The sequence below is a fragment of the Cricetulus griseus genome, chromosome 4, assembly GCF_003668045.3.
Source record: "Cricetulus griseus strain 17A/GY chromosome 4, alternate assembly CriGri-PICRH-1.0, whole genome shotgun sequence".
Lineage (NCBI taxonomy): Eukaryota > Metazoa > Chordata > Mammalia > Rodentia > Cricetidae > Cricetulus > Cricetulus griseus.
Genome location: NC_048597.1, coordinates 27,002,744 through 27,027,330, shown reverse-complemented (window position 1 = coordinate 27,027,330; position 24,587 = coordinate 27,002,744). Strand labels below are relative to the sequence as shown.

Sequence of the window (24,587 nt, the reverse complement as noted above, 5' to 3'; positions counted from 1 at the left end):
CATGTATACACACATACATATACACACACATACATACACACTCACACACACATACACACACTGAATTATTATAGCTCTTAGAAATGTGTGGAGAATAAAACCAGTTTGAAGTGGTACAACTCTGTCTTTTAATTATAAATTCTAGGATACCATGTCACGTGAATAACTTTTCATAAATGCATCTCATAAATATAATTTATGTTTCTATTGAAGTCATTAGTTGATATTTTTACATGTAACACTAATACAATTTCAGTTAAATATGAATTAAAACTGAAATGACCACTTTTAAATCATTTTATGTGGATAATACAGATGTGTATAGATATGCTTATGGCTACTTTCTACCATAAGGATTTATGATACACATTTAGATTACCCTGTTAATCTATGACCAGTGGTTACTTATTCCTTGTTCTAATAGTAAAAAAGTAAGACAGTTTAGACTTGACAATTTTTATGACTACATTATATTACATTTGAAAAATTGTTCTTATGCACTGTTAATTGTTTTATTTGAATAACACCTGTATTTAAAAATGTACACATCTGCTCCATTCAGTTGCTTCCTTTACAAAATGTCATTAATAAAGTACTTACTTTGTAATAAAATTTGAAGGTAACTATAAGTAGCTTAAACTTAATGAGAATTATACAAATGAAATACATACTAGAATAATTTATGGAGTTCATAATTTTTATGTTGATTTCTAGGGTCAACCTAGGTCACAATGTGAATAGATATACCCACAGCAGTAACTCAAGTGTACCTTCCTCCTCATTACATAAATCTTTATCTTTCCCAAACAAAGAGGAATTGGAAATGTAGAATATATTTTGATTTTTCTTTTCCTCTCTCTCTTTCTCTGTGGGTGGGTGAGTGGGTAGGTGGGTGTGTTGTATGCACATGAATGCATTGGTGCAAAGGCCTGCAGAGCTCATACCAGGACATCTGCTGTCTTCCTCTGTAACTCTCATGTCATAGCCTTAAATAGGATCTATCATACTTCTGAAAACTTGCTGCTTAGTCCATGTAAATTGGCCAGTAAGCTCCCATGATCCAGTGGTCTACACCCCTCAGTGTTTCAGTTACAGGTCATAGTGCCTGACATTTTAAATGGATACTGAGAATTTGAACTTGATTCCTAATGCTTGCAGGTCTTATGACTCCAGTATACACGGAGCCATCTCCCTAACCCCTCATATTATTATTTTAAAATATGTGATAATATACAGAGGTATAGAGCCAATGTGAATTTTCTTCCCACTGTGCAACTTATTTATAGTTTCTAAGTGCCATTTTGTTGCATATTCTACTTTAGGGTTCCCATACCCTTGTCTTAAAATGGAATGTGCACAGCAATCACCTTTCCACTGTATTCATAGGAGATAGTATGGAGGCTAAAGGTTGTCTGATGGGTCAGAGACAACCCTTTTGAAGAGTAAGGAGAGTGGACACATTGGCATTAAGTATTGTAACAGTGCCTTTAGACCATTGACTGTAGAATAATAATATCCATATATTCAAACAATAGGATATTTTGAAGAAGAGTGAAACTAGGAATTACCACCATCAAGAGTCACTTAGGGAGTATGAGCCCAAATAAATGCATTTTATATCTTGAGTTATATTAACTAAGGAGCAAAGCAAGGAACCACTTGGTCTTTTAAACATTGATCCCCACACCCAAGAAAAAAGCAGTTTTCAAGAGATACCTACTTAGCCATCTTTTCTTGGCTTGTAGTATTAGGCTACCTACCTCTCTGACTTTATTCTGATAATGAACATTGGAGTTTCAGGGAAGGAACTTTGTCTCAGGAGTGGTTGAAACATACCCTAAGCAGTTCTGTCTGAACTGTTTTGACCCATTTGTTCTCTTCCTTTTTGTGATTTTGACACCTGTCAGATACACTTGAAAAGGAGTTACTTCTACTTTTTTCAAAAAAGATAATTCATTTTCCTGAATTCTGAAGTAGACTACCATACCACATGGTTAGGCATGTAGGTAGGACAAGTCACTTTTCCATCCATTACAAAGCTAATAGGTGATGCTGAAGACATGGCAGGTCTTACATATCTTCTCCACATGACAAGTGATATCTTTTCTACCTTTTGGCAATCTCAGGTAGGAATTATGTACAATAAGAGACATGATCTCATATTGTGCCATATATTCTGTAGTGATAACTGGATCATTAGGGAATTAGTGCGAATCTCAGGCATTAATACATTCTATACATGAATCCTAAGCTATAGGATTTGTAAATGTATTTTTTTTGATGGATCAGGTGATAACCTCAGTAGAAAAAAAAATCCAGGGATACAATCTGAATTTTTCTCATGGTACAAATACTGCTAAGTACATTCTCTTTTGCTGTGCAAAAGGAGAAGTTACAAATTGCCTGAGACATGGCTTTAGTGTCAGAAGCTAGAAGTCAACATTCTGGAGAGCTTGATAAGTATGACTACTGCTCAATATAAATTCTATTGATTCTAGTTTCTAAGACTAATTGCTTTACTTTTGGAGTAACAAGCTCTCATTTGTTTTTAATTTTTGAAAAGTGCATACCTGCATATAATGAATATTATACTTTTTAATCCCAATTCCCCTCTCTCATTCTCTTCTCTCTCCTCCTGAAATTCCTGTACTTCCCAATAAGTCTATCTCATACTTTTACACTTTTTTGTGACCCACTGAGTTTAATTAGACTTTCTTGCCTATGCATGGGTGAGAGATTATTTACTGTAGCATGGGCAACTTAACTTATCAGTGAATACACAACTAAAGAAAGTGACACCTTTCTTCCTGCAGTCATTAATTGTTAACAGAACTTTGAGGAAAAAAATATAACTGACTTGTTTGAGTCACTTAAAAACATAAAGTTTAAAATTTGAAACCAGGAATATCAAAAAATTGGTTACTTCTTATATTAAAGTTGAGTAGTCAAAATACTTTAATATTTTTAATGTTCAAGAGGAGCTTTTCATTTTTAACTCACTTCAAACCTTTTCCAAGCCAACACAATGAGAACACGTCACACAAAGTACAATTTCAAAATTAGAGCTTTTTCCAATGTACCTGAAAAGATATTGAAATTGAATTATGCAGAAAAAGCACAATAGCAATATTTCATATGTCCCCATTCTAAAAGGAGTAGTGATGGGGAAGTCCTTCTGTGTATATGTTTGTCCTATTGGTTGATAAATAAAGCACTGTTGGTCAAAAGGAAAGCAAGATAGGTGGAACCGGGAGTCGAGGAGATTTCTGGGAAATGTTGGAAAGTGACAGAGTCACCATGTGATCCCAGCAAGAGAGGACACAGCACTGTCGTCCTCAATAAAATAAGTCTTTATAAAATGTACAGCTTAATGGTTATGGTTGATACTTAAGACAGTGCTATCAAATAGGAGATACTAGTCATTGGCCAGCAGCATTGTAAATAATATTAATCTCTGTGTGTTATTTGAGTGCCCTAACATGGTAGCGGGGCTCCGGTGGCTGGTGCCTGGAGGGAAGTGTTATCATTACAGAGTAGAGTTTAAATCCCTCATCATATTCAACTTCTATGATGGGTCAATAATAATCCTGATTTTGGACACAGTCATCAATGGTTGATACTAGCATTAGTTGACACCTAAGACTAAATATTCCCTTGAGCAAGCTGTACTCCTGAAGCTCAAATATTATTAAAATATCTCAAAACATCAGGGTAGTTCCATAGAGGGTTATGGATAAGTCATCTTTACCTACTTATATTGAATGCTCAATTTTATTTTATCTTCACCCATAGAAGGTTAATTTTTTTTCTACAATTTCTCCTGGTTTCTTGTAGCAAATGAAGATTACTGCCAAGACCCTTGTGGGTACATAGGCTGAGAATAAAAATGATTCAGTACAGGACTCAGGGAACCTTGCAGAATATGGTAGAGAATTTTTCAAGAGACAGAAGGTAGGGAGGAGGGCTGAGAAATGCCATCTTCTAAGCATGATATCTCCATGGCAATTGTGAGCTCACAAAAGCTGTCCCTACTGGCATGAAGCTCCAGTTGGACTTCCTAACAGCAAGCTATGGAGGGAGAAGGGACACATGTGACTTTCCCACTTGCAATTGCTCTTTTGGCAACTAACGTATTCCTAGTGAGATGGACACATAATATCTATTTGTACAGCCCCGGTGAATTCACCAGCCTCTCTGATGGTTATTCCAAATTCTTGATCACACAGATGGCCCCAGATAAACTCTGGAAAACACTAAGCAAAACAAAAACTATCCAATGCCAGAAAGAGAATTATAAGGAAGAAAGGAGTAGTTGCCTGGATATGAGGAAAATAAGGTTATAGATGTGGTTAATAACCAGAATACATAACTGTAATATGAAATTTTTATAGAACCAAGTGCATTAGTGTTAGGAGTGGTACATGTACCAGCTACACGAATTTGGGTTTTGAAACCAGGGATATCTTCATTCATTTTAAAGGGTGTACTCGGAAACCCTTTTGCCTCTGTGTCAGGAAATATTAAATCTGAAAACGCTATTGTTTTATGCACATGTTAATTTACTGATAATAGCTCCTTTGATGTCATAGGTAAAAGCACCTCCAACAACTATTGTTGCTGTTGATTTGCCATAGGTAAATGTGAACTTATTTATATAAGCAATCTACTAGTAATCTCACTTTAGAGTCCATCTTGTTTTTCTACACTAAATTGGTTACTGCTATATTTTCAATACCATTACAATTTGTGTTAGTTTACCTGATATTTTTGAACTTGTGCAAATTCTTTGAGAAGAAAAAAAAAACAGCTATAAATCAGGCTCCCTCAAAAATCTCACAGCCAGCTTGATTGCTGGCTAGTGTGCAAAGAGTGACATTTAAATAACTGCAGAGGTTTATGATTCTAGGCAACCACTGAGAACTGTGTGGCTCAGTTTAAAAGACACGATCAGCATTGAAGTCATCTTCAAAATTTACCAGTTCAGTTCTAGTCACTGTCTGTATGTAAATGACAAGGTTGAGAGACATGAATTGGGTAGGTAATTTAGGGCCAGGTACTCTAAAAGCAGCTGTTTTTGAATGTCTGTGCTGCAGTTCAGGAAAGCTAGGAGAAAGCTTTACTTTTTGTTTGTTTGTTTGTATTTATCATCTCTTAAATGGGTATCATAATCTGGAGACTGAATTTGAGGATATGACAAACTCCAGTGTAGTCACTAATGTTTTCTTGTTAACTGTTTAAAATTCTCTGCGTTTTCATGGTACAAATTAGATGTTTATTAATCAGTTTCATCCCATCTTCTAAGAAGTAATGATTATATATTTGGTAGTAGGGTGGCATCCAAGAGGAAATCTGAGTCTTGTTGAAATCCTATGAAGAAAAGTTCTTCCTCTCTAGTCAACAAAATGTAATTTAAATTGTCTCTGGCCTGGGTTGAGACCCAACACTCCATGCTACTCAAACAGGTGATTTGATCCAGCTAAACCTGTCAAAATTTAGGGATTAATCCTCTGAAAGGTTCAATGAGTTAAAGTCACAGTAAAGACATATGAGTATTTAATCCCTCCATTGAGCTAATGTATATTTCCTTCACAAAATTCAACTTTCCTTTACTTAGAGAAGAATAACTCTCCTTCTTATTATTTCTTTTTCTTTCTGCCAGATGTTTGCTAAAACTCAAAAATACTTCTCTGTTACACTTTGGACTTTCTGCCTTTTTCTCTTGGATACATCTATCTATCCACTTTCGGCCATGTGACTATAGAAATGACATTGTTTCACTTTTCCTTTCCCCCATCTTATTCCACTGGTTATCTGTCTATATTTATATCTTGCCTGCCCCTTTGTTTCAAATTCTAGTCAGATAGGTTTGCCTTTGTATGTTACTTTGTAGGGGATGCTGTAGCCATGCCTGCTTAGGGGCTGGCTAGAGGTGTGCCTGACCATGCCTGAGAGGGCGTAGTCAGGGTGACATAGGTAGAGTGAGGGATGTTCAGGTGGTGGGTTTTTGCTTTCGGCTTCACTTTCAGCTTGCTGTACAGACTGCTGCCCAATCCCTTGTATTTTTTACCTGACTCTGTATTGGTAATTTTCCACATTATTACTTGGCCTTCCTAAAGCTTCCTTAAGACTACAAAATATATTTTGTTTTATTTGTTTATCTTTCTTTTAATGTAATTATATACTGACTTTTTAAATGAAGTTTCAAGGTATGGCCCCAGGTTGTCCTGGAACTTGCCCTGTAGACCAGCCTCACGTTGAAATCAGAGGTTTCCCCCTGCTGCTGCCTTTCAAGTGGTAGGATTAAAGGCATGTGCCACTATGCCCAGCAACATGTTTGTTCTTAAATTATTTTGTTAATGAGACTAAGAACCAAAATAAGGAAGCTCAATTCCCCATATAACAATGTCATATTTCAATGTCTTTAATCCATACTGAGTTTTCAGTTCCTTAGGAGATTATAAAATGGATTGCTCAGTCTACAAGAGTATCCAGTAAGCAATTAATTAAAAAATACTATACAAGCAATGCTTCAGACCAGTGTTAACTAAGAAGTTCATTATGAACATGTGAAAAATCTTTCAAGGGATTATGAAAAATAGATAATGTGTGAGAACATGCTAATTTAGAAATTCCTTAAAAATTAGCTAGGATTATCTAGGAGACAGGTTAGCATTTTGTCAGGATAATCTATTTTTTAATATACCCCTTTCTTTAAAGAACACAAAGAAACATTGGCAATATGTATGTGTATATTTATGTTTGTATAATTAGCTAAAAATGTTACTTGTCGCTTTATTCCCATTCTTTATTTCAATTTAACTGGATTTTTAAAATCTAAGTTTTATCCTGCTCAGTTAATTTTATAACAATGATTTGTAAATACAAAGGTTCAAAAGTGGAGATAAAGATCGCAAGTTTTTCTTGTTTTCTTTTAAGACAGGATTTCTTTGTATAGCTTTGTAGACCAGGCTGGCCTCAAACTCACAGAGATCCACCTGCCTCTGTCTCCTAAGTGCTGAGATTAATGGTGATGCACCACCGCCACCTGGAAAAAATGGCAACAAATTTTAAGAATAACATATTTTATTGAGGACTCCGTAATCTCTTATATCTAAAAGAATGGTAGTCATAACACTAAAAGTTGTTCTCAAGTATAAAACTTCTTTTTGTGCTACCATGTGTACACTGAATGAATTTAAATTTGTAATGCTTGACATGCATAGGAGGACTCTTCTCTAATAGTTTTTCTTTGTTGTCTCTGCCCACAGCTTGTCACCTTCCACTGTGTTTCACTGTAAGTGATTAGGATTTCTCCTGTAGAGACATATGATGAAGAAAACCCAATCTTGCCAGCAAGTATAAAGTGTTAACTAATTATATTGTGTCCAATTCTCTATCATCTTACACCTTAATGATTATTGAGGAACTTGAAGAATTCAAAGAAACTAAAACATGCTTGAACCCACATGCATATCCATCCATCCCAGAATGGGTTCTGTTAATGCCGTTTTGGGGCAATGTAATGAAAAGACATGATACAGCAAGTAAAGAACCAATGATTAAAATAGGAGAAACCACCAGCTAATTGTTGCAGGCATTGAAAGGATTGAAATGACTATAGGTGTCTCAAGGAGATGAATCAATATAATGAAGAGATGATCTTTGTGGTTGTAATTAGGTTCCCTTTGCTCCACGCACTCTAAATGACCACTTGAACGTCACAGTCACTTTTAAACCATTAACCAAGAAGCAGAACATGAAGCACTAGCTTTCAACTGCCACCTTTTCCGAGAAAGGATTCTAGATTTTCTGTGCTAACTTTTTACTGATGCCTCAGGGTAGACATCGTTTGTCTATATTAGGATATTCTGACTTTTCCACTATATTGAAAATAATATATAACAAGTTCCCAACAGGATAAATATGATAGGAAGTATAATAGTTAATTCCTTGGGATATATTTTGCAAGTAAATAGAGAAGACTATGATGCAAGCAACAGATTTGTGAAACTTATTTGAAGTCCATGACAATAATACCCCCCCACGGTGTAAGATATTTTAATAAGATGCATTGTTAAGCATATATGAGAATAATCAACCTACATCTTATTCATTTAATTCAAAAGTGAGTCACTTCAATCCATAAGACATCTGAAGTGAAAAATCAGCTCTCTGAATATGTATAATGTTTAGACATGGACATGTGTTACTAGAAGATTTTTTTAAAATTTGGTCTCATTTAGTTTGATCATTTTCCAACAAGTTATAATATTTTAACTATGTATTATTTTAATATTGTAATTAGCTCCAGGACTATTGAAAATTTTAAGGTAATTACAAATCCTAGATTCACATACTAAGTTTATATCAAAATTTGAATTTTGCTTCCCTCTTCATCTTTTAATGTTTCATCTATTTCTTTCACATTTTCTTCTCCCTTCTGATCTACCTTTGTTTGTTTTTGAGCATGACTAGTTTCCAGGCTCCCATATAATTTGCATATTGAGAATTGAGGACACTGTCCAGAATAGCACAGATGCTTAATAAGTATCTTTTGAATTAATTAAAATAATGAGAATACTTGGCCAGGTAAATCATCTCCTTTCCTGTGGTAAGTGGCTCACTCAGAGTCTGTGAGTGATTTAGAAGCTTTTTCTGACATTTTTTTCTTTATAGTAGATCTCTATTAAATCTAATTATCATTCTCCTAAAAAACTGAAGATGTCATTAGTATCAATTCTGAATATATGATCATATTTTATTTTATCAGCATACAATACCTGGTGATGATTGAAGGTTGGGGTATCTGTAGATCAAATGTGTGCAGGTATTATGTAACACAGCTCTATTTTCTTATATTTTCATTCTCTTAATTCTTATTATACTCCTTTTATTTCAGCCAACATTTGGGCCATCTTTTATTTTAGTTTCCCTTCAATTTTATCCAATAATTATTGTCAGGATAACTTCTTTGGATAAGAGCCTCATGACTAATTTGAAGGTTCATTTTGTTTTGCTTGTGTGTGCCTGCATAGGGTGTAGGTACATTGTCATTACAGAAATCAGTGAAGTCAGAGCTAATTTCAGAGTCCAGGGAAGTCGCACTTAATTCAAGAGCACACCTTTTTGCACTCCTAACTTAAGAGACTGTTGCTGTAATGATAGGCTAGCAGTCTGTTGAGTGAACTCCTGGGAGATTTTTCTGACTTCACCTCCCAATTTACCCAGGATACTGAGATCCAGCAGCAAGCTCTTCATTCACTGAGCCTTCTCCCTAGCTTCTGTTGTTCCTTCTATTGTCCTTTCATCTCTTCAAATTTAAATGTTCAATACCTTCAGTAGGTAATTGTAAATTACCTCTTAGTTGATCCTTACTTTAAAAATTAGTCAATACTTTGTGTGTGGTATTTGTTTTAAATGTTTTATTTGTATTTTATGCTATGTATATGGATGTTTTTTCCTGCATGTTACTTCTATACACCACACCTGCTTGGTGCAAAGCAGGCCAGAAGATATGTCATATACCCTGGAGATAGTGCTAGTTGGATTCCCTGGAAGAGCTGACATGTTTAATTACTGAGCCACCTCTCAAGCCCTGAGGCATTTGATTATTAAGAAAATTCACATTAGCAGGAAGCAAAAGATGAGAAGTCTAATATATTTATGATAGATTAAGAAAGGGGAAAAATGAAATTGCCAATAGAATTGAGGAGGAATAAGCATGTAAAAGTAAACTAAAAATATACCAAATTTAAAGTCTATTAAACTATTGAATATCTAAAATTCAAACACTATTTTTTCTCTGCAAAACTCATGAAAAAGTAGTATCTAAAAATTACATATAATTATAGGAAGAAATGTGAAATAGTTTCAACCTTTCTTGAAGCAGAATAATAGTTATTAAATTTTAAGAAGAGAAATATGTTTCTTCTATAAGATAGCAAAAATTAGAAATAGAAGAATTAGTAAGGATAAAGAGATGAACAGATTTACAGTAAGATAAATTAGTAGAAGTCACTAGATGACACTGTAAAAATGTATAACTTAAAAATAAATACCTGAGAATGCCTATCAGAATGGCAGGCACCTCTCTCTAGAACAAAGATCATTGCTAGTATAAATTATTCATATTTGCACACAAATACTTGCACACTTATAGAACACAAGATTGCTATAGTCAAATACCAAATCACTAAAGCCATTGTTTGAGAAAATATATGAAATCTTAGAAAGGACTTTTGTCACTTTGCCTCCTTCCTGTTGCCAACTCAGGTGTCTGGATGGATTACAGCCTACAGAACTGAAATTATTGTTTGCCTCTTGAAGCTAATGTGTAATCTGACTTTCATGACTTTGACAAAATAGCTAGTAGAATATTTCTTCAGTGAGGGAGGTGTTGTCATAGATGATGGTTTTATAGCATTCTGTCCATGGTCCCAAGACTTCTGTTGGTCCTGAAGCAAGTCAAGACTGTCATGGCAACAATACCACTTGACATATCCCCATATCTCAGAAAACAGATAGAGCCAGGGATAATAGACAAGGCTATCCCTTCCTGAGCATGGTGCACATAACCTATTTTGAGATACAAGTAACATCATACAGACTGAGCCCCTGAATTTATGTATTAATAAATATATATGTACACACATATATGTATGTATGTAACAATGTAATGACAATGAAAAAGAGGTCATGAATATGGAAGAGCAAATAAGGGAGGTTTGAAGGAAAGAAAAGGAAGGGGGAAATTATGCAGTTGCAATCTCAAAAAAATAAAAGAATCTATTATTTAAGGATGCTTAGCACTTCCTTAAACGTCTTTTGGCCATTTGAGATTCTTTTGGGGAAAATTCTCTTGTTAGCTTTGTACCTTATTTTTTGATTGCATTATCTTGTATTTTAATGTCTAGTTTCTTGAGTTCTTTATAAATTTTTGAGGTCAGCCCTCTGTCAGATGTGGCATTGGTGAAGATCTTTTCCCATTCTATAGGCTAGTTCATCAGAGTAAGTAGAAATAATGTACACAGATATATTTCATTTGCATTCATTTTCCTCCTCTTTATTATATGTCTTGGAAGGAAGAAAACAGATAAAATTTAAAGACAGTACTGCTTTATTAAAAGCACTATTATTCTACATTTCGCCAAAGAAGATGAGAACATCTGCCTCTAGTCTAGAGTTGAGGTGAAAGGTCTGGATTTTCTCTCATTGGAAACAGTATTTAAGACAATGGGTACCAGAAGATTAAAAACAACTGAGTTGAGCACTGTTATGTTTGTGAGGTGAAACTGTGTCAGGATATCTGGAATGGAAGGGGTCTATGTTGAACTAGCTGGGCTCTGAGCTAATGATTCCAAGCTGCTGGGGGTGTCAAATGACATTTGCAGTTAAGGGATCATTGAAGAGAGCTGTGCAGAGAGCACACATACTTTTGAGACCTCCCTTTAACAACAAAGTAAGTACTAATAATTGTAACCGAAGAAGAAACTGAGCCTGGGGCAAAGGCTATCTGGAAGATGAGAAGAATATCCTGTGGGTTTAGACACCAGCTGCTAGTGAAGTGTTCCACCAAACAAGATGCAAAACTTATATGTGACTACTGGGTTCTCAGCAATATTTTATATTAGGTAATGTGAAAGGGCCCATTGAAGGACTTTTTATGTGTTTAGTGCCAGAAGAAAGCTTAGGATATTTTTCTTTAAATAATAAAATGTATTTTAAATAGTAAAATACAAGTGTTTATAGTCTTCACTAGTAATAGGTAAAACTAGAAGAAACAATATTTGGAATATAGTCAAAAGTGATCCACAAAAAGTGTCTGTAGTCCACTGAGGAAATATATGCACCTTAAAGAAAGAGGGGACTCCATCTGTTGAAACGGAGCCTGAAACAATCCAGGTGACGGAGAATAAAGGCATTAACACACATATAACTGCTTGGTCGTTTTGCCCAGCCTTAATATATGGGGAGGTGGTTAGGCTTACTACAAATTGATATGTCATGCTTGATTGATACTCATAGAAGACCTTCACTTTTCTGCATGGAGATGGAAAGGAAGATGGTTGGAGGTGGCAGCAGGGCTGCTGGAGGGACTGGAGGAGACGGTAGGGGGAGGCTGCAGTCAGGATGTAAAATGAAAAAACAACAACAAAACCAGACAAAAGTAATTCAGTATTGAAATAAAACTTAAATTTAAGTTATATAATTTATTGGGATCATTTAGATAATATAAATGTCCTGAAAACCTCCAAACTTAGGAAAAATGAAAATAATAGTAATTACATAATTTGGAGTTCAGAAATTAGAGCAGTCACTTCTGTAAATACCTAATTATCTTCCCAAAACTTTTGAATGCATACTTGTCAAAAGCATAGCAGGAGGAGGGGAGGGAGTAGGAACTTGGATTGGTATGTAAAATGAGAAAAGATTGTTTTAAAATAAAAAGATAAAAAAGAATAGAAGAATTGGAGGGAGAAATGTTGAAGGGACTTATATAAGAGAACTATATGCTTATCTTTTTCTGTAAATCTGAATTTGCTCAAAATAAAATGCTATGCTAGAAAAAAACATAAAGCTAACAAAGTATGATGTAGTCTGAAAATTAAAATGATGATACTTTAAATTAATTTTCACATATTTAATGCAAGTAATAGAGAGACACTTATTTATTTTCTTCTGTGTTCTGTGTGAAGTCACAATCTCTGGCTCACAACTTACTGTTGTATTCAAATGAAGAGGGTTAGGGTAATGAATCATTATCTGAAGACTGCCATGTGAAATCTATGAATGCATAATCCACCATTTCCCAAAGTTGATCTTGTGCATATGTTTGATTGAAAAATGAAGAAAAATGAGAAAGGGAAAGTCATTACATGGTCAGAGAATATTGCTAAGGTGTAGGCTAAAGCAAAATTCTCAGAAACACTAAAATATCGAAGTGCACTTAGATTTAATTTTAGATACTAACTCTTTAAGAACAGACTAAAAAAGGTTCATAGAAGAGCAGAGACATTTAAATTGAAGGAGTTAGATACATGCCCTTCCACGTTATTAAACACCTGTTAAGACAGTTTGTTTATTTAGTCTAAGCCTTTGGATTTGGTAAATGTATTTTAAGAATCATAAAAAATAGTGAAACTTGAAAAATTGCAATAATTTGGTTTAGTGTAACTGTTCTGAGGCAAGAAATCTCGAGGAGTTTTCAAAAAAAAACTGCCACCTGGGTTTATGTTAGTCAAAATTTTCACCTTTAGAGAAACAAACCAATAAGGGATCCATTGCTACTGTTCTAACCAATGACAAGTAAGATACAAAGAAGTGTAAGATTAGGTTGCATTTAGCCAACTAAAAATTGACTGCTGCACTATCTTTGATTTACATTAAAATAGATGTCAAAATTTGTTTTATAAAAAAAATTGTAGCAGCCGGGCGTTGTTGGCGCACGCATTTAATCCCAGCACTCGGGAGCAGAGGCAGGCAGACCTCTGTGAGTTCGATGAGGCCAGCCTGGTCTCCAGAGTGAGTGCCAGCATAGGCTCCAAAGCTACACAGAGAAACCCTGTCTCGAAAAACGAAAAGTAAATAAATAAATAAATAAATAAATAAATAAATAAATAAATTGTAGCTAAAATCACTTCAAGGTTTTGGATGAATATCTGAAAATGCATACTGGGTAATGGAATAGTGACATTTGTACTGTAATGGATGCAATTAGGGATTGGTGGAGTTCAAGAATATTCAACAAAGTCATGCACTTCAATTAATTCAACCTCAGATTCAAAATAAATAAAATATAACTAATCACTGAACTAATTCAGTGATTTTACTTCTTTTAATATTTTAGGGGTAAATGTTTATTGTCCAAGAAATTCAGGAACTTGTAGTTTATAACCCTTACCCTCAGATTTCTTGCTGAAGATCCTTTTAAATATGTCTCATCCTTTGAATCTATTCCTATCAAAATTAGTCCATTCTTCTCTCATTAGGATGTTGTTAGCTTATGCTTGTCATACTTCTTTCTCTTCAAGCTTTCATATTGCTGCCCCCAATCCCAAAATCGAGTGCTAAATCAGAATAGCTGCTTTTGCAGAGGAGTAAAATGGCAAACATATCCCTGCCTGGTAGATCTGTTTCCTCTACTGCAGTGCTGTAAATTACACAAGCTCAATGAATGAAAACAAAGCACCTTGGCTATCCTGTAGGATATAAAGCTTACTCTGGTTTTCCCACCACTAAGTCAAGACCTTAGCTGAAGACTAAAGTTCCCATGTAAGCCTTACAGACATTTTTCAAATTCACTGGTGGTCAGCAGTTCATTTTTCCAGTTCTGTGTGTCTGAGGTTTCATTTTTCTTATTCCTGAAAGGACACATCTATGCTACCAAAGTTCACTCACCATTCTCTGGAACATGGCTCCCACAAACTGTTTAAACAACTATTGATCGTTCTCAAGACAAGAAGAGGAATATGTTCCTGACTCTTTTTCTCTGAAAGGCCTTAGCTCAGTATGTCAGATTCATTTTTGATAATTTCCATGAGTGCAGAAAGTTCCTGTGGCTATGGATGCAAGGCTCCTTTTACCATATAAGGTAAACTAATTCCAGTTCAATTCATATTCAGGATTTCCTCCCACACTTAAGTAAAGGGGGTTATGTAAGGATATAGGATCCTTGAGGGTAATCACAAATTTTGCTTAATACATTAAAGTAAAAGCTAGTTATCCAGAAAAGAAAATCTCAAGATTCGGTAATAAGACATGCTCTAACTGCAAATTACCAAGCATTAAAATAGAATGAAAACTTTAATGCAGCTGCCAGTTCTCAGGGTGCTGAATGATTTAGGAAGGCAATGTACATCTTTTTTTTTTTTTCACAGTAAATGCCAGATACCCAGACTTCCTTTTTCCCTGAAGATTAAAGGCTGCAGTGAAACACCTGTGGTTTGGATGTAGAGCTGTCCAGAGGCACCAAAGGGATGTCTGGGACAATGCATGGAGGGGCAGGAAACCCAGAGTTAGATGGGATTGTGATGGTCTTATTAAAAGCTTTTAGCAAAAAATAAGTCTTACTCTTGCTCAGACAATGTATCCTAACCACTTAGTCAGGGGTAGATGGCTTCTCACCACATATTTGAACTCTATCTACTTGCTTGCATCCTAAGCACACCATATAGATAATTCACCTTTATTCCAAACTCTTGCCTGAAATAAACAGATAAATGCAATCCCTTTCTCTAGACTGTCCTATAACATAATCCTAGCTACATTCCAATGATAGATTCAAAAAGACATTTATTCAGTTATTATTATTTATTAGATGCTTGCTTATGAATGAACACTTGAAGGTGTTTGGATTTTCCTAAACGTAGGACTACACAAAGACTTCAGATAGTTTTTGTATTTGTGCCTGGGACACACCAGTTGTATACAAGCATCTCTTGTTTGTGAATGAATTAACAGAGCACCGTTCTTTTTTATTCACAATTTGAATTTAGAGAGACACACACACTTCAACAATCATTATTTGTTGAATATAATAATAATAACAAGAAGGATAAAATATCTAAAATGTACTTAGTGAGTCTTTGTGTATGGCAGCAATTTCTATGCATTCATCCATGTATGTTACTTGCAGCAACAGTATCAGGAAGACATGATTACACTAGTTCAGCAGATGAGAAGAAAAATCTCAGAAATGAAGGATATTTATATAGACAATTTACATTTATTCTGTTCTCTAGATGAATACAGTCTTCTAAGAGGAGTAAATGTGCTCTTCAAATATGTGACAGGTTATGAACATACATACTCTTAGGTTCTACCTGGTACTCAACCAGAACATCAATGGCTGGAGCACTGGAGTCTGAGCTGCAACAAGCCATGAATGCAATTATGAAATTGACCAACATTCAAGAACACAAAACCCCTGCTCCCTTTTTATATAGATGTTATCAAGTAGTACTTTCAAGAAAAATAAAATCCACACGATTGGTAATCCTAAAGAAAGATGCTTACTTTTACAGACATTGCTCTCCATAGAAAATTATTCTAAAAATAATTATTTTAGTAACTGTTGTCACCTTAAACATCTGCAGAATTATTCAGATGCTACTTCTTTCATATGCCCTGATACACTACGAAGCTGAGATACTTTAGAAAACTGACTAAACTGGAGTGGATTGGATTCTAGTAGCCTCACTTTAACTTACATGTGTTCAAAGTTGCAAGTCATACTATAATAAATTTAGCCAGTCAGTAATAGAAGCCATCTCTGGAAAGACAAGGCAGTTGAGATGATGATGGCCCACACTTTGCAGTGTGTAGGGTTGGCTAAAGTAACTATTCTGTAAAATAGCATTTAGCAAATTCGGAGGACAGCAAACAAAATGAGTGTTCACTTTGTGCAGTGTACTGCACTTAATTACATGTGCACCAATCAAAGTGAAGTTTTGAATTCTGAGGAAGCTCACCATCTGGTTGGGAGAAAAACAAACTACACATCCAGAAGTTATAAACAAACAAGATGATATATAGATGCCTTTAAGTACGGGGTTCATACCAGCTCCATAAACTGTTATTGCATTAGAGAACATTAGGAAAGGAGGCTTCATAACTTCAGAATGCAGACGAGACTCATATGCTGATTCTGCATATGGTTTTGTCACAGTGTTTGTGCAGATCTTGATCTAGATGTCACTGAAAATCAGTGTTTTATAACATCAAACTTTCCATATTTTTAGAGATCAACAGAGCATTACCATCTCCCTCCTTATATCTTCAGTTTTCTTGATATTCAAAGGTAGGCCAGCATTGCTAAAAGTTAATTTCTTATATAAAATATTAATATAATACAGGTTTTCCATGAGATTACAATGCTAAGTACAGTCAATCAACATTAGTGAACTGTCTAATGTGTTAGCCTTTTTAACTACCCTGGAAGACAGGAAAGAATAGCCCTTGGAACATCAAGAAAATGGTAAGAACGTGCATTCAACAAACCCATTCACTATGTCAGAGTTAATGAAGGGATGCAGATCATAAAACAATTCACTGGAATGGAGAGATGGTTCACTGTTTAAGAGCACTTTCTCCTCTTCCAGAGGATCTAGCTTCAATTTCCATCATACACAGCAGGCAATCACAACTCTACCTGTAACTCTGACACACTCTTCTTGTTTCCACAGTCATCCTAATATGTGTGCCCTACACCTCACAAAAAAACATATATATGCATGTACTAGCACATACACATGGACATGTACATACACATAAATATGAAGTCTTTAAAATCATTGAAATGCATCTAAGAAGTTCTTGCAAGACTGAACATAGTCTTTCAAAGAAAAAGAAATGTGGTTCATAAGAATTTGCTGCCTAGTGTATTCCAGTAAGCTGCAGAAGAAATTTGACATTCTATAGTATAAGGGCTTTCCATTAGAAGTGCTTAACAGAAAAGTGTCTGGAACAAATGCTTGTCACAGTTGGGAAACTAGGGAAGCAGAAAGAGGGATTAGCTTAGAAAAGATCTCACTAGGTTCAGAGAAATCTTCCAAATATATCCTAGAGTCAATATTAGGGCAGTGTTATTGAACCTGTCAAAATACAAGATTCAGGGTACATAGCAACATGAACATTTACCTAGAAGGTAAAATGTCGAATTTCAGTTTTGTGTCTTACATTTCTCTTATAACATTTTAAGTAAGATATATCAAGTAGTTAGGCAAAGGTAGTGCTTAAAGTTAAAATTATTGACAAGACACTATTAGGAGGGTTTATCTGTGGGAAGTAAGGAAGAAAACATATGGTAATGTTGTATATTACAATCTTGGTTTTATAAGCAAACATCATGCTGGTACTAAGAATCAAATAATTGGATACAAGATATGAATTGCATGTAAAAGTAACTAGAATGATTGGCATAGCATGTCTTACATAAGATTAGGTCAAGAATTCTACTATTATCACATCATAGGTAACTTGTTTGAACAATACCATCAACAACTAGCATAGTGTTGTTATTAATGTGTACATGTTATCAGGACTAACACCTTCATATGCAATTAAAGACACAGTGGTTTTATTAGTATGAACTACTTAATTCAATCATATATTAGTCATTTTCTATTTAAACTTCTTTGCAAACCTCAACTATGCATGTATTGCTTTCGTCAGAGAAAGCTTGGTTTCTGTACAGAACTTCTAAATTACTATGAATTTTTTTTACGAATACAAACCAATTCTTTTACATTTTGAGAATCACTAGAAATCACATTCATTGAGGTTCAGTTTTTCCTTTCAAATATTTATAAATCCAGAAGGGCACAAGATGAAGAAATAACTCATACCATCTTCCTGGCTATAATATATGTCATGTCTGTGGGCTTTCTGCTCTGTTTTCAAGTAAAATACTCCTCTTCTTAACCTTACATTAACTTATTTTCTAACCTTGTCTCCAGTGAAGTATATATTAGTTCTATACTTGTGTGTTTCTAAGCAGAAAACAAAGTACACAGTGATTCTATCAAAGATTACTATTTACTTATTTCATGTGTGTGTTAGGATGGGGCACATATGTGTGCATATGTAGCTCAGAGGGTGTTCTCATTCCATCATGTGGTTCCCTGGGATAGAACTCCAATCAGCAGGCTTGCCTTTGGACCTTTATCCTCACTGAGCCTTCTTGCTGCCAAGTAGTGATGATATTAATACACTTTGTGAAGCTACCTAACAAGAATTTGCTGAATCTCATTTGAATTATATTTAGTCAGTAAGAAAGTGTGGTCTGAAAAATATAGAAAATTCTATGTTATAACACAGCCTTCTTGTTTCCATATATTAATGTTGACTTAAGGCCTTCCCCTATGATTTACCTTTAATTTCTTTGTCATTTTTGAACCATCTTATGTCAGCTGCAGGTTTACTGCCGGATGTCTTACAAGTCAGCTGCATCAGGTCTCCTTCCATGACTGGTGAAGAAAACCCGCTAATCTGTGGCTTTTCTGGAACACCTGAAATTTAATCAGATAAGGAAAGTGAGTGTCGATCTCCAGGGATGATCTAAACTCCTGTATGATAAAAATAAACTTTTTCAGATATAGTGCATATGCATTCACAGCACCCAGAAAGAATTTTGTTTGTTTGTTTGTTTTTGAGACAGGGTTTCTCTGCAGCTTTGGAGGCTGTCCTGGAACTTGCTCTGTAGACCTAGCCTTGAACTCACAGAGATCCACTTGTCTCTGCCTCCCGAGTGCTGGGAGTAAAGCTGTGTGCCACCACCACCTGGCTAGAAAGAACTTTAAAATGTGTGCACTTCAAAATAGTTTTTAAACACAAATTGCAAAATTTCACCTCCAAAACAGCCTTTGTAAGCTTTAAAATGTAATCAATCAAGTACCTTGTGCTTACCCCTGTGGCAGTCTAAGAAGATAGACTGACTTGTGTGATTTGAGAATAGAATATCATATATTTAAAAGTACATTTTGTACTTATGTATGTTAGTGAATGTGTACATGTTCAGGCAACATTCTGCACAAGTGCCACTCTGGTGTGTGGGAGACACAGGAAAACTCAGGTGCTTGTTTGAGGCAGGTTCTTTCCTGCTGTTAAACACTGTGATGGCTGCTCCAGAGTAGCTGATCCAAAGAGTTCCTGAGAATTCTCCATTGTTTCCTCCTATTTGGCTACAGGAATGCTGGGTATTCAGACCCATGCTACCTCACTAGGCTTTTAAAGGGTTCCTAAGGATCTGAAGGTATATGATCACGCTTCTGCAAGAAGTATTTTTTACAGGCAAAATTGTCTCTACAGCCTGAATATCATACATTTTATGTGCTACGTTACTGAATTATTTTCTGGGAGGTCTATTAAAATATCACATAGCATTATTCTATAATAAAGGTGCAGGGAAGTTGCCCTCATTGTACTACTCTAACTTAATTTTGAGAATAACTAAAACATAAGGCTATCAGAAAGCTCTGATATGGGAAATAGAAAGTTAACGAACAACAAAGATAGAAGAGAAATAAGCCTACTTCTCTTAACTAGCTAGTTGGTCTGTGTGTACTCACCTTTATACCCTTAAGAAAATCAATTTCATCCTGGCATTTAATAAACTGCACTCTACAGTCATTTATTCTTTGAGTCTTGAGTTGGCGCTACAGAACAATGCATTAACCTTAGGCAATTGTTATCTCGGAACACTCCACTTTAGTGGATGTATCTTGTCCTCAATGGCAAACTTGTGAAGATTTTTATGAAATAGTTCCAGTGGGACTTGCAATGAAACATATTTCATATCCCAAGCACAGAACCAATTTGCTAGCTGGATTAACTTTAATATTCCTATCCAAAAGGATGTTATGCATTGGCTATTTCAAATGCAACACTGTGTCTTTATCTAAAAAGGAAGGCAAGCTAGGGGCAAAAAGGGAAAAAAATCAATCTTTAAATTTCTCCAACTTGTTCAGTACACAGGTGTGTGTCAATGAACTGCAGCAATTTCAGCTGACTGGGGCACTGTGGAGTCGATGAGCTGGGAACTGCAGCTCTATTTCCTCTGAATCTCTATGAATGCATTGCTTTTTCATGTCACTTTAACCTTTGGGAAAATGGCCTGATACTTAGGGAATAAAAGCACAAGGAAGCTACAAGCTGCATGCACAAGTGACATTACGTACTTCATTTACGAATCTAGAAAATACACATTTTTCTTTTTGCTAAATAGAGACACATGAAAATGTCAGGGCCATTTAAATGCACCACAGTACAAAAAGAGGTCACTTTTTGAAAGGCACGGGTTATTAGGGGTCCATCAGGTGACTCAGACAATAAAATGACGAACACACTTTGCATGCAAGTTAGAGTCATTGTCTCAGTACTCTATCGTTTTTTTTTTTAATGGCTTGAAATCACACAGCAGATGCATAATTTTTATATAAAATTAATTCGAAGAGATATAAAAACAAAATAAAAAATGAAACAAATAAGCTAACAAACACGACAAAAGAGTTACTACCTAAGGCACAAAATGGCATTATGTTTTATGGCGTTCACTTTAACCTTTGTATCTCCATTTGTCCATTTCTAAAATTAAAGCAACGAAGTGATTCCTAAATGTCTTTTTGCTGTGAGGCAACAATATATTAAATTATGCCTATTGATTTGATGTTAAATAAATATTTTCTGATTGAACTGTGTTGTAGCAGTGCACATCTTTCTGGGTGTGTGATTCATGGAGTTAGTCTCTAGCACTTACCCAAAACAGTGAGATAGGCCTTGGAAGTTTTGACAGGCATTGTAAATAAGGAGCAGGTGTACTGTCCTTCATCAGAGAGAGACACATCACTGACACTGATGCTCAATTCATGCCAGGAAGCGCGAACCAGCTCGATCCGATTGTCCCTTAAAGCTGGAAAGAGAAAAATATTGAAAATATAAATAACACATAGTAAGCATATTTAAAAGATAGCTTTTAAAGACAATATAATGGATATTTTATTTAACCATTCATTACATACAACACACACACACACACACACACACACACACACACACACATATATATCCAAAATTAAGAGCTCCTTAACCATTGGAGGAATAACTGTTTAATTACATGCTAAAATCCAGTATAATACTTTGAGTGAAAAAGAGGTTGATGACAATAAAAATTGTTTCTTTCACTTTTTTTATTTCTTTTTTTTTATTTTTAAATTTTTTATTCAAGTTAGAAACTATCTTATCTTACATATCAATCCCAGTCATTGTCCCCCTCTCCCTGGCCCACTCCCCATCCACTCCTCTTCCATGGAGGAATCATCAAAGTCTGTCACATCATTAGGGGCAGGGCCTAGGCTGTCCCCCCATGTATATAGGCTGAGAAACTATCACTCCCTGGGGGAACGGATGCCCAAAGTCCATTCATGAACTAGGAATAAATACTGGTTCCACCACAAGAGGCCCCATAGGTTTCCTAGGCCTCCTAGATGACCCCCATGTTCAGCGGGCCTGGTTCAGTCCTATGTTTGTTCCCCAGGTGTCTGACTGTGGTCCATGAGCTCACACTTGCTCAGGTCAGCAGTTACTGTGGGTTTCCCCACCATGGTCTTCATCCCTTTGCTCATCACTCCTCCCTCTTGGGGAAGTGGAATTGCTAACGGTCTTTCAAAACACTAAAAAAATAATTTTTGCATATTAAAAAACAGTTCCTTGTTCAGGTATGGGCCTCGGCCCTCCCCTAAATGATGTGATAGACTTGATGATCGCCCATGGAAGGTCTCACCCTCCCTGGGGAATGGGAGAGGGATGAGATGGGGGATTGGTGGGTGGGGCCTTGGGAGGATGGAGGGAGAGGGAACTGAGACTGATATGTAAAATAAGATTGTTTCTAATTTTAAATAAATCTGGAAAAAAACAAAAAAATCAGAAAACAGTTCCTGTCTTGGAGACACCAAATGAATACTTTTTATACACCAGAACTGACATTTAGCTGAAACGTGCCTGTGACTTACATGTTGCCTACACTTGTACTGATTGGGTAGTGTATCATGATAATATATTTTTAGGTAAAAATCACTTTTCTACTACAGCTACTTCTACAGTGTCTGCTGGAGTCTTACAGAATTTTGCACCTTTTCACTCAGTCTCATGGTGCAGGGCATGAGGAACAAAGCATCATGACACATGTATACAAAGATGCTGTAAACCAAAATTCACACACACACACACACACAAAATACTCCAACTATACAGAACATGCTACAAGCCTGATTAATGATTAGATCTCAGGGCTTATGGATGGGATGTTACAGGTCCAGAGCCAGATAATCTTCAGCTACCATTAGCCCCTGACTAGTCTTGTGTTACCTGTCTCTGTGTGAGCTAACTGTGTGGCTGTAAGGAAAAACTTTGGGGCTCTATAAATTGAATAAACACTCTCTTATCTCCTTTGAGGTAAGAGCTGATGTTCGTTGTTGTTGATGTCATCAATGATATGAAGAAACCCACTACTCTTTATGGTAACCTATACAATACAATAAACATTTCAAACAGAATATAAAATAAATCACAGCAAAAATCATTTTTTTTTTGTTTTTTTTTTTGAGACAGGGTTACTCTGTAGCTTTGCAGGCTGTCCTGGAACTAGCTCTGTAGACCAGGCTGGTCTTGAATTCACAGAGATCCCCCTGCCTCTGCCTCCCAAGTGCTGGGATTAAAGGCATTTGCACCACTTCCCAGCCATATGCAGTACGTTCAAGAGACAGTAGACTTAAGGTTAATCAGATTTCATCCAATCAGAACAACCAAGAGAGCATAGATGGGAAGATATAAGGAAAGAAAAGAGCTGAGTCTTAGTGACAGTGAGAAATCAAAATTAGGTGCCACTAGCTATCTGGAGAGAAGAGAGAAAACAAGCAAGAAAAACTGGTTAAAAAAATAAACCTTTCCCAAATTGGCAAAACACATACATGCACAGAATCAAGACACTGAGAGCCATGAAATAGGAAAAAAAAAATCTAAAATCCAGGTCAATAAACAAATTAAATATCAATTAAATTTAAAATATTGAGAGGAAAATGGCAGCACTAAGTTGTTCCATGCATACAAATATAATCCTCCATATTGAAATTATGTGCTTGGGCAAAACCCAGAACAACTGGGCCACACTTGGCTGAAACCTGCATGGCCACAAGTTCCTAGAGCAGTGGCTTCCAATTTTTATTTCTGTCCCTCATATTGTGGTGACCCCCCCGAACCACAAAATAATATAATTTCTTCTTCATAACTGTAATTTTGCCACTGTGAAATGTAATGCAAATATCAGATATGCGACTGCAAGGGGTTGCACCCCTCATCTTGAGTATGACTGTCCAAGAGGATAATAGCTAGTTTGCTTTCATCTTGTATCATCATAGGGAATCAATGGTATCAGGCGGTTTTTATATTGTTTTAAAATAAGTTTACAGTGACAATTTGAAAATATTTTGAGTTTGGAATCTTGGTGATAAACTGAATATTTTAATTTCCAAAATACTTTATTCAGTTCATTTACTGAGTATGTTTAGCAAATTAATGCTTTGGTCATATTTGCTATACAAGATTTTACCTTTTCTGACAACCAGCACTAAGATCCAAAACAAAAAGCAACAGAAATTTCCTGTCAGTTTTGCTATTTGCCAGTGAACTCCAACAATTAATTCTTTACCATATTGTCTGCCTGTCTGCTTTGTACTTAGTAAAGCTAATAACGGCAGTGTGACACGGAAGAGAAAAAAGGAAATCTGGTTTAGGACTGCAAAACTGACAAATATAAATGATGATGAAGATAAATGTACAATTGCTCAGAGCTAAGATATCACAATGATCTGCACCAGCATCCCAACACCACCCCAATTTTGAAGGGACACTGTAGATCAGCCTGGCCCCAGCATGTACCAATGCTCCAGGTGCTCCTTTCGGGAATGATGCTCACCGTCAGCCCCCTCCCCTTCCAGTCCTGCAAATTTCTCTGTGAGTTCATTTGTTAAATAATAAAGCTGACTAATGTGAGTTTCATTATAATAAATGTTTTCAGCAAACCCTGTCTCCCCCAT

General features: G+C 35.7%; 1 protein-coding gene across 1 annotated transcript in view; it reads right to left on the bottom strand.

Moving 5' to 3' along the window:
* Cadm2 (cell adhesion molecule 2) overlaps positions 1 to 24,587 on the bottom strand; it is a gene marked incomplete at its 5' end in the record, with an annotated part of 224,968 nt that overhangs the window by 115,571 nt on the left and 84,810 nt on the right. The window contains 2 exons of the mRNA XM_035444348.1: positions 18,870 to 19,007; positions 21,254 to 21,406. Coding sequence (XP_035300239.1) covers positions 18,870 to 19,007; positions 21,254 to 21,406 — 291 coding nt within the window. The remainder of the gene's footprint in view (positions 1 to 18,869; positions 19,008 to 21,253; positions 21,407 to 24,587) is intronic.